General features: G+C 42.6%; 1 protein-coding gene across 2 annotated transcripts in view; it reads left to right on the top strand.

Annotated features, from left to right (window-relative positions):
* The first annotated feature begins 6,617 nt into the window (after positions 1–6,617).
* Positions 6,618–11,426, top strand: part of ALG6 (ALG6, alpha-1,3-glucosyltransferase) — a 57,980-nt gene continuing 53,171 nt past the window's right edge. Inside the window, exons 1-2 of one of the 2 annotated variants that reach the window (XM_010833895.1) lie at positions 6,618–6,731; positions 9,442–9,718. In XM_010833895.1, the coding sequence (XP_010832197.1) occupies positions 9,637–9,718 (82 nt within the window). In that variant the 5' untranslated portion in view covers positions 6,618–6,731; positions 9,442–9,636. Of the gene's footprint in view, positions 6,732–9,441; positions 9,719–11,426 lie in introns of those variants that run through there. The other variant, XM_010833896.1, reaches the window with a different exon arrangement.

The following is an 11,426-nucleotide window of genomic DNA, read 5'->3' as shown; positions in this document are numbered from 1 at the left end:
TTTACCCAAACTCATGTCCATCGAGTCGGTGATGCCATCCAGCCATCTCATCCTCTGTCGTCCCCTTCTCCTCCTGCCCTCAAACCCTCCCAGCATCAGAATCTTTTCCAATGAGTCAACTCTTTGCATGAGGTGGCCAAAGTATTGGAGTTTCAGCCTCAGCATCATTCCTTCCAATGAACACCCAGGACTGATCTCCTTTAGGATGGACTGGTTGGATCTCCTTGCAGTCCAAGGGACTCTCAAGAGTCTTCTCCAACACTCAGTTCAAAAGCATCAATTCTTTGGTGCTCAGCTTTCTTCACAGTCCAACTCTCACATCCATACATGACCACAGGAAAAACCATAGCCTTGACTAGACGGACCTTTGTTGGCAAAGTAATGTCTCTGCTTTTAAATGTGCTATCTAGGTTGGTCGTAACTTTCCTTCCAAGGAGTAAGCGTCTTTTAATTTCATGGCTGCAGTCACCATCTGCAGTGATTTTGGAGCCCCCCAAAATAAAGTCTGACACTGTTTCCACTGTTTCCCCATCTATTTGCCATGAAGTGATGGGACCAGATGCCATGATCTTAGTTTTCTGAGTGTTGAGCTTTAAGCCAACTTTTTCACTCTCCTCTTTCACTTTTATCAAGAGGCTTTGTAGTTCCTCTTCACTTTCTGCCATAAGGGTGGTGTCATCTGCATATCTGAGGTTATTGATATTTCTCCCGGCAGTCTTGATTCCAGCTTGTGCTTCTTCCAGCCCAGTGTTTCTCATGATGTCCTCTGCATAGAAGTTAAATAAGCAGGGTGACAATATACAGCCTTGACATACTCCTTTTCCTATTTGGAACCAATCTGTTTTTCCATGTCCAGTTCTAACTGTTGCTTCCTGACCTGCATACAGGTTTCTCAAGAGGCAGGTCAGGTGGTCTGGTATTCCCATCTCTTTCAGAATTTTCCACAGTTTATTGTGATCCACACAGTCAAAGGCTTTGGCATAGTCAATAAAGCAGAAATATGTTTTTCTGGAACTCTCTTGCTTTTTCGATGATCCAGCAGATGTTGGCAATTTGATCTCTGGTTCCTCTGCCTTTTCTAAAACCAGCTTCAACATCTGGAAGTTCACGGTTCACGTATTGCTGAAGTCTGGCTTGGAGAATTTTGAGCATTACTTTACTAGCGTGTGAGATGAGTACCATTGTGTAGTAGTTTGAGCATTCTTTGGCATTGCCTTCTTAAGAGCTAGGAAATATTTCCTTGCTCCCTTTCCCTGACTCACTTTTTCCCTTCCTCCCCTTCTTTCTCCCTCCCATTTTTCCTTTCAATAATTAAGTAAAATAAATCATAAATTCATATGGATATTTCTATCTTATGCCTTTTACTCCTTTTCCCCACACCAAGAATCCTAGTATCAAAATACTGGGATGATAGAATCTGAGTATCACATAAATCTTTATTTTCTTTATCCCACTTTACACATACAGCAGTGGTAAAAAAAAACAAACCAAAAACCCTGCCTGCCAATGCAGGAGACATAGAAGACGCCAGATTCGATTCATGGGCCCAGAAGATCCCCTGGAGGAGGGCATGGCAGTCCACTCCAATACTCCTGCCTGAAGAATCCTGTGGACAGAGGAGCCTGGTAGGCTACAGTCCTTAGTGTCAAAAATAGTCTGACACAGCTGAAGTGACTTAGCACACATGCATTTTTTAAAATAATAATACTAATCCTAATGCCAACAACACAGCAATCATTTTATATTTTTTTTAACAGATCTTTTTTTCTTAGGGCATATTGCACTTGGGATACATCATTAAATTATTGGGTTTTAAAGTGATTTGAGGGAATTCTCTGGTGGTCCAGTGGTTAGGACTCAGAGCTTCCACTGCTGGGCGTCAGGTTCAATCCATGGTCAGGTAACTGAGATTTGGCAAGCCATGGGGCATGGCCAAAAAAAAGTCATTTGGAACAGTTATTCTCTGTGTAGTTGAGCCACCAGTTGGATACCCATTTAAGTTCTTTTGTTTCATTCTATTTCTGGTTTCAAGGGATTTATTTTTTCCCATTTAATTTTGTTTTATAATTAACTTAATTTTCAAAGTTCATAGTCATATTAAGGACAATCATCATGTCAATATTTTGTCTTTTTTTTAAGGGGTGCAAAAAATGAAAATGACATGAAAATGAATGAAAGTAACTAAAATTCATGTTTGTATAGTCCTGACATCTATTTCTTGTATTGAAGGCAGGAGGAGAAGGGGATGACAGAGGATGAGACGGTTGGATGGCATCACCAACTTGATGGACATGAGTTCAAACAAGCTCTGGGAGTTGGTGATGGACCCGGAAGACATGTATTTCTTAGAGAAATTAGGCGAAAGTCACTAACCAGAATTTCCAACAAGTGTGATTCATGAACCACTCTGTAGGATGTAATGTTAGATTTGGGATGGAGTGTGGGGATAGAATTTCATGGTTAATGTCTGAAAACTCTATATTTTTTTAAGTTTAGTGATAACTTTTTAAAAATTTTTATTTATTTATTTTTGGCTACATTGGGTCTTCGTTGCTGCACTTGGGCTTTCTTTAGTTGTGCAATCAGAGGCTACTTTCTAATTGCTGTGTGAGGGCTTCTCATTGCAGTGGATTCTTTTATTGCAGATCAGGGGCTCTAGAGCCAGGGCTCAGTAGTTGTGGTGCATGGGCTTAGTTGCCCTGCGGCATGTGGTATCTTCCTGGATCAGGGACCGAAACAGTGTCCCTTACATTGCAAGGCAGATTCTCAACCACTGGACCACCAGCAAAGCTGAAATTCTATATTCTTTTGGAGGGTCATGATGTATAGTAACATTGATGTATCAGTCAGTTCAGTCGCTCAGTCGTATCCGACTCTTTGTGACCCCATGGACTGTAGCACGCCAGGCTTCCAGGTCCATCACCAACTCCCAAAGCTTGTTCGAACTCATGTTCATCGAGTTGGTAATGCCATCCAACCGCCTCATCCTCTGTCATCCCCTTCTCCTCCTGCCTTCAGTCTTTCCCAGCATCAGGATCTTTTCCAATGTAGTCAATTCTTCATATCAAGTGGCCAAAGTATTGGAGCTTCAGCTTCAGCATCAGTCCTTCCAATGAGTAGTATTCAGGACTGATTTCCTTTACATTGATATGTAATAACACACAAAAGCCTCTGAGAAAACCTGAAGTAAAGAATTCTTTTTAGATTTGTGTAACCCATTGTTTTCAAACTTATCTCTGTATCAAGAGATCATCCTCATGCTATTAAAAAATTATTATTATTACCTCTTGGGCATGTTGCACTGCATGTGGGATCTTAGTTTCCTGACCAGGGATGGAACCCACGCCCCCTGCAGTGGAAGGATGAAGGCTTAACCACTGAACCCCTAGGGAAGTTCTCTCATACTTTTTTCACATTTTTTTTTTTTTGGACAGTAGTTATCCCACTGAATGACATACTTTGTGAAATGTTGCTGTCAAGTTTTCTTGTGTGTCCAAAGGGGATAATAATACCTTTCTAATATTCTTTCAGGGTTATTGTGATGATGAAGTGAATTGGGTATGAACAACTTTTAGCATATGAAGGAGGAGACTATTTTGCCAATAGCTAGATGGAAATTTGGAGATTCACTCTAACTCTATGCTACTTAGGTGAACTTATCCCTGGAGGAGACAAAGGTATGATGAATGTTGGAGATTTCAGATGAATAGAAATGACACATAAGGGTCAATTGAGGAAGATATACAGATAGAAAAAAAAATCTATTTCCAACAACGTGCGTGAGTGCTAAGTTGCTTCAGTCGTGTCCAACTCTTTGCAACCACGTGGACTGCAGCTGCCAGGTTCCTCTGTTCATGGGATTCCCCAGGCAAGAATACTGAAGTGGGTTGATGTGCCCTCCTCCAGGGGACCTTCCTGTCCAGGGATCGAACCCAAATCTCCTGTGTCTCCTGCATTGCAGGTGGGTTCTTTACCACTAGTGCCACCTGAACAGCTATGATCAGGTGAATGATTTTCACCTAGAATCAGGGAAGTCCTGGGCCTGATACAGAAGAGGAAAGTCCTGGGCCTGATATAGAAAAGGGCTTGTTTTCTTAATAGGTGGAAGTGATCTAGGGAAGGGACTAGAAAATTACTATAAAAGTATGATTTGTGTGAGGGAATTGGCCTACTCCGAGTATTCAGAGTACCACTGATAAGGTGTGTACTAGTTTGTTAGGGCTGTCATAGAGAAAACCACAGTCTGGGTGGCCTAAACAACAGAAATGTGTATTCTCATACTCTGGAGGCTAGAAGTCTGAGATCATGGTGTCAGCAGCGTTGGTGTCTTTTAAGACTTCTCTCCTTGGCTTGTACACTTCTATCTTCTCCATGTCTTCACACTATCCTCTGCATGTGGGCATGTCCATTGCCAAATTTCCTCGTCTTATAAAGATACCAGTGACAGTGAATCCTAATGACCTCATCCCAAACTCATTTACTGAGTGTTATGTATAGACACTGGACATTCAGAGAGTGACAGTACCTAGTGGAGGAAGGCAGTTATGCTCAGCACTGTATCACCAACTTGTACCTAGTGGAGGGAAAGAGCAGGAGTAGGTATACAGATGCATTGGTGGGGCAGTTCAGCTGTGAATTAGAGGTTTTGAAGTTCCTTCCACAATTTATTCAATGAACATTTTAAGCACCAACTTTGCTCTGAATACTATATCAGAAGCTATCAGGTTGGGAGGAAGAAAGAAGAGACTGATACCAATTGTCATTATTTGAAGATATATCTTTTACAATATATTGATATTTCTGAAATATCAATATGTGATCAAACCCTAGGCCCCTGCATTAGAAGTGCAGAGTCTTGACAAGGAAGTCCCAACTGCCACAATTTTGGCTTGAACCATTCCTTTGTCAAGAGTCTTACTCCCATTCTCCTGGCCCAGGCTTTCTTTCAAAGCTCAGCTGACTTCTCTAGGGAAAGTGTTTCTTGATAATTTTTAGTTTACATGAATGTTCTTCTCTGAACTCCTACAGTACTTAATGCATATACTAGTAATCTGACGTTTAGCATCTGTTCTATCCTTTTATGCTTTTCCAATGAGAATGAAAATTTTTTGAAGGCAGACACTTGGCCATATTTTTTCATATTTCCAGGGCTGACGGTCTTTAAAATATAGTAGGATAAAATTTTAGGTCTGAAAGTTTATCTAGCCCACTCACTCATTTCACAGGTGAAGAAAGCATGATCCAGAGAGTTGTTCAGAGCCACTTTGTTATAAAGCCATGTTGTTGTTGCTTAGTTGCTGTTGTGTCCGAATATTTGCAGTCCCATGGATTATAGACCGCCAGGCTCCTCTGTCCATAGGATTTTCCCAGGCAAGAATATTGGAGTGGGTTGCCATTTCCTTCTCCAGGGGATCTTCCCAACCCAGGGACTGAACCTCCATCTCCTCCATTGGTGAGTGGCCCCAGTATAAAGCCATAGCCAAAGCCAAAGCTGAAGCTCCAATACTTTGGCCACCTGGCAAAGAGCTGACTCATTGGGAAAGACCCTGATGCTGGGAAAGATTGAGGGCAGGAGGAGAAGGGGGCAACAAAGAACAGGATGGTTGGATGGCATCACTGACTCAATGGACATGAGTTTGAGCAAACTCCAGAAGATAGTGAAGGACAGGGAAGCCTGGCGTGCTGCAGTCCATGGAGTCGCAAAGAGTTGGATATGACTTAACCTTAGTTACTGAAGAACAAAAAGCCAAACTGGGCTTCCCTAGTGGCTCACACTGTAAAGAATCTGCCTGCAGTGCAGAGACCCAGGTTCAAGCTCTGGGTCCACAAGATCCCCTGAAGAAGGGAATGGCTACCCACTCCAGTGTTCTTGCTTAGAGAATTCCATGTATAGAGGAGGCTGGCAGGCTATAGTTGATGGGGTTGCAAAGAGTCGGACCCGACTGAGCAACTAACATTTTCATGTTCATGGTGTGTGGTTACTTTCAGGGATTATAGCGGGACTGGCTTTACAGAATGGCAGGATTCAGAAGAGGGATATGAGGGCATTTCCCTGACCAAAGTAAGGGAATGTGGTTATTATTTGCAAGTTTGGGAATATGCGGTCCAAGCTGCTTGATGGGGAAGGTGTGATGCCTACTGGAGGGCAAGGCTGTTCTTTAGCATCCCCCACAGTTTCTTGAAGATGCCTGGAGTTCAATACTATTTCCTCCATGAAGTGGCTTCCCAGCTTAATACCTACTTCTCTGCAGGCATGCAGCCTGAAGAAAGTAAAGCCCATTGGCCTTCTGGCTCCTCAAGGGCATAGGTCCAGAGGAAGATCTCCTGCTCGTTGGTGAGGACTAGCCATGGGTTGTCCACTGTGTGAAGCGCGCCAGGACGCTCCCCTAACAGGAATCCGTGGACTAAGCAGCCGCTCAGGCCTTGGCCACGATCCCAGGAAAGAAGAGCAAGGGGCTTTCCACCTGCCCCAAGCCTCACCCAGACACCAGGCCTCTCGGATTCCAGCGGCTCGTGCTTCGCCTCCGAAGCCCGCCTTCTCCACTCCGCGCCTTTTCCCCGCCCCTCCCCACACGCTCGACGGGCTCGCTCCCGCTCCGGGCACGCGGACGGTGCGCGAGTACGCGGACGCGGAAGGCAGGCCGGCAGGCCTCTTCGCCGCGGGGGCGAGCGCGCAGGCGCCTTCCTGAAACCTGCTGCGGCGCGAATCCCTACGTTCGGAGAGCGGTGGGGTAAGAGGCCGGGTCCCTGGAATTCTGGGGCGCTTGGAGTGAGGGGGGAGGGCCTGGGGCTTGGCTGTCTGGCTCCCAGCTCTGCTCCGCTCTGGGGAAGCGAAGCCTCCTCAGTCCCGCCCGCAGGCTCGACTGGGGGCCGGGTGGGGGATGCGGTGATCATGGAGGGTATCCTGGACTGGAAAGCTTGGCATCCTTGTTCCTGCGGTCCTGAGGGTCCGGCCCGCCGGAGAAAGGGGCAGACACACCAAGAGGGGGCTCTTTGGCGAGATGTCCTCTCCTGGGATAGCAACACTCCCTGGCTGTGCTTTTCACCTGGGGGAGGGACCTTTTCGCACCGAAAGGAACAAGTTTGGCCCTGGGACGTGGACGACAGACATTTTTTCTGCTGAGACGCACCCTCTGGGTAAACTGGGACAGAAGAATTCTCTGCTGCCCGCGAGAATGGGTTAGGAAGCTACTGTACTTTTTGTTGTACAGAAAGGAAAAATAGTAAAATAAAACAGAAAACAAAAACAACCCTTTTTACTGTTCTAGGAGAACAGATCGGTTAAGAATTTCATATGATAATATCTTTAAACCACAAAGGACTCAGTACAATTAGGTACCTCCCTTCTTCACCCGAAGATCTCCATTCAGCAGATACTTTTGAGTTACCTGCTCTGTACCAGCCTTGTTCTATGAGCAGGGAACTGGGCAGCGGCTAAGATAGGAGGATCCCTGCTTGCTTGGAGCTTATATTCTAGTTGACAAATAAATGTTATTTCCTTTGTAACTTTTATTATAACATGTAAAAGAAAATACTGTCCACAAATCATAAATTTTAACTAACTGATTTATCATTAAGTAAACACATCTTTTAACAACCACTTAAATCAGGAAGCAACATGTGGGATCTAGTTCCCTGACCAGGGATCGAACCTGGGTCACTTGCATCTGGAGTGCAGAATTTTAGCCACTGGACCACCAGGGAAGTCCTTGTTTGAGCCTTTGAGAGAGTAACTCCTTTCTTAAGAAGAAGCTCATTTAATTTTTGGACAACTCTAGGTGTTAGAAAAGTTTTCCTAATATTTAATCTAACACTGGTCATCAGGGTCATCTGGGTCCATCCAGAGCTGATCTGTTATCTGTTGCCTCCCTTTCAGTACTCAAGCAGTTTTTTGGTTTTTTTTTTTGACGTTTAAGTGCAGAACTTTGAATTTATTATCCCTGCAATGATTTCTGGAGTTAGATTTGACCCATCATAGATGTTGTCTAAATCTTTTGGATATGATCCTTTCATCTGTCAGCAGTTCCGCCATTGTGTTCTTAATAAACTTGATCAGGGAGGTCCCTGGTGGCCTAATGGTTAGGATTTCCGGCTTTCATTGCCATTGCCTGGGTTTAGTCCCTGGCTGGGGAAGTGAGATCCCACAAGCCCTTTGGTGAGGCCAGAAAGCAAACAAACAAAAAACTTGATCAGCGTATTATTAGTTAAGCATTGTTATTCTTTTTTTTAAAGTTCATTATGATTATTAAGGGTCATTGATTTTGTCTTATTTTTGTTATTTAAATATGATCATCTGGAACTGTGGATAATTCATTTAACTTGGTTGTATTACTGATTAAAATTTCGACAATGGAATATCAGTTAAGTTATGGATTTTTAAATCCAGGACTTAGCATTTGTAAAATCAATTTTAAACTTGATATCTCTGCAGGAAATAGAGTGTTGTGTTGCAATTCTGGAATATATAGTGCAACACGTTAAAAGGGGCTTTTTGAGTTGGATTAGAAAAGGATTTGAGGGTACTCTTTCTGCCCCCTTCTGATGCCTATGTCAGAAGCTTTCTCTATCTCCTTTATACTTTAATAAAACTTTATTACACACACACACACACACAAAAAGGATTTGAAAAGTTTATAATGGCCCATAAACTGTGTCAAACCTGGAATCAATGTGAGAAACTGATTTATTTTCATTTTTCCTCCTCCCTTGCCTCTTGTAGAATATCTTGTGATCAATGAAATGATCAAAGGTGGATGCAGTAAGAGGGAGGAAAGAAAAAGGGAATTTGTATAAATAAAATTTGAATAATACATTCACATAGCCTTATTAAATGCTTCGAGTCATTCTAACTTACTGAGATGCTAGACTTATTAATTCTAGAGTTGTTCCTTGCTATTTTTAAGTAAGAAAAATGCTTTTAAATGTGCCAATTTTCCCCTAAAATTTAGCACTGCATAGCTTGTGGGTTCTTAATTCCTGACCAGGGATTGAACCTGTACCCTTGGCAATGAAAGCATGGAGCCCTCACCACTAGACCATGAGGGAATTGCCTGAATTAATTAATTGATTAATCTTTTGAGTATGAAACTGTTTTATTTTCTAATCTAGCAAGTCCTAGTTTCTCTAAATTTCCTTTATTTTATTTTTGGCCTCACCGATTGGCAAATGGAATCTTAGTTCCCCAAGGACCAGGGATCAAACTCGAATTCCCTGCATTGAGAGCATGGACTCTTAACCACTGGACCACCAGGGAAGTCCCGGAGAGCTAATCTTTTGAGGTTCATTTCCTGACTGGAGGACTAGGAATAAGGAACTTAAAATTATCTGTTTTCTTTGACTGTCCCCTTCCCCCATTTCTCCGTCTTTCTCTTTGGTTTAATGTTTGTTGTTTGGGCACTATGCTCAGCTAAATCTTGGTATCTTTTTTTGTTTTCCCTGCAGGCTACTTCTTCCTAGAGATAAAAATCAATGTTTAACTGGAAACGAAGCATCAATTAAAATCCTCTCAAACTCCTAATTCCAAATAATTGATAATATTTCTCTGATCAAGAAAAGAAGTGATTGACTGCATGTTAAAAGTATTCCTGTATTAGTATTCCTGTATTTTTTTCCTCTTCCTGAATTCAAAGAAAAAATATGGAGAAATGGTACTTGATGACAGCTGCAGTCTTACTAGGACTAACAGTACGGTGGACAGTTTCTCTTAATTCTTACTCAGGTAACACATTTTTCATTTAATAGGTGAATTTTTTTTGAATCTTTCTTTTTGTCTGTTTTTTTTTTTGTCTGTTTTTTGAGGTTTTTTGTTTTTGGTAACAGTTTATAGTTTTCTGACTGAGACAGAGAAGAATTTCAGGTTTTATTAGTGTAGTCAAGAAAAGGCACTTAAACATCTAAGGCTAATAAATAGAATTTGTATAAGAGCTAAATAGAAGCACAGGCTTTGTAATATGAGAAAAGAAAGATGTATTCTAACTGGGAAGAAGACAAATTGAGAAACAGTTATCTCTTAGCTGTTGAAGAGAGAAATGAGCTAGTATTTCAAAGAGGGAGCAGAATCAAAGAAGGCTTTTTTGTTTGTTTAGGGTAGAGAAGGCTTTTATATGCATGCTAAGTTCCTTCACTTGTGTCTGACTCTTTGCGATGCTATAGACTGTAGCCTGCCAGGCTCCTCTGTCCATTGAATTCTCCAGACAAAGATACTGGAATAGGTTGCCATGTCCTCCTCCAGGGGATCCTCCTGACCCAGGGATCAAACCTGAGTCTGTTACGTCTCCTGCATTGGCAGGCAGGTTCTTTACCACTAATGCCACCTGGAAAGCCCAGGGTAGAGAAGGGATATTACTACCTTGAAAGGAAGACAGCAGTGGAGAATAAGATTGAGAATGATGTGAGAGAAATGGAGTGGGGGTGGGATTAATGGAGTCTGGTCCTGGAGATTGGGGGTGGGATTAAATTTAACCTTGTGAGTATTTATTTAATACTTCTCCTATCCAGGCACTATGCTAAGGGCTAGAAATTTAAGGTGAATATCTAATACTTAAAGGGGTCTCCATTTTAGTAGATAAGTAGTCACAATCACTTCAGTTCAGTCGCTCAGTTGTGTCCAACTCTTTGCAACCCCATAGTGGAGTGCAGCACACCAGGCCTCCCTGTCCATCACCAACTCCCGGAGTTTACTCAAACTCACGTCCTTCGAGTAGGTGATGCCATCCACACCATCTCATCCTCTGTCATCCCCTTCTCCTCCTGCCTTCAATCTTTTGCAGCATCAGGGTCTTTTCAAGTGAATCAGTTCTTCGCATCAGGTGGCCAAAGTATTGGAGTTTCAGCTTCAGCATCAATCCTTCCAATGAATATTCAGGACTAATTTCCTTTAGGATGGACTGGTATGATCTCCTTGCAGTTCAAGGGACTCTCAAGAGTCTTCTCCAACACCACAGTTCAAAAGCATCAATTCTTTGGCACTCAGCTTTCTTTATAGTCTAACTCTCACATCCATACATGACTACTGAAAAAACCATAGCCTTGAATAGCCAGACCTTTGTTAGCAAAGTAATGTCTCTGCTTTTTAATATGCTGTCTAGGTTGGTCATAACTTTTTTCAAGGAGCAAGCATCTTTTAATTTCATGGCTGCAGTTACCACCTGCAGTGATTTTGGAGCCCCCCAAAATAAAGTCTGTCACTGTTTCCACTGTTTCCCCATCTATTTGCCATGAAGTGATGGGACCAGATGCCATGATCTTAGTTTTCTGAATGTTGAACTTTAAGCTAACTTTTTCACTCTCCTCTTTTAGTTTCATCAAGAAGCTCTTTAGTTCTTCTTTGCTTTCTGCCATAAGGGTGGTGTCATCTGAATGTCAGAGGTTATTGATATTTCTCCCGGCAGTCTTGATTCCAGCTTGTGTTTCTTCCAGTCCAGCGT

This window comes from Bison bison, unplaced genomic scaffold (assembly GCF_000754665.1).
Source record: "Bison bison bison isolate TAMUID 2011002044 unplaced genomic scaffold, Bison_UMD1.0 scf7180017863957, whole genome shotgun sequence".
Taxonomy (NCBI): Eukaryota; Metazoa; Chordata; class Mammalia; order Artiodactyla; family Bovidae; genus Bison; species Bison bison.
The sequence above is the reverse complement of the archived record's forward strand: the minus strand, read 5'-3'. Positions and strand labels throughout refer to the sequence as shown.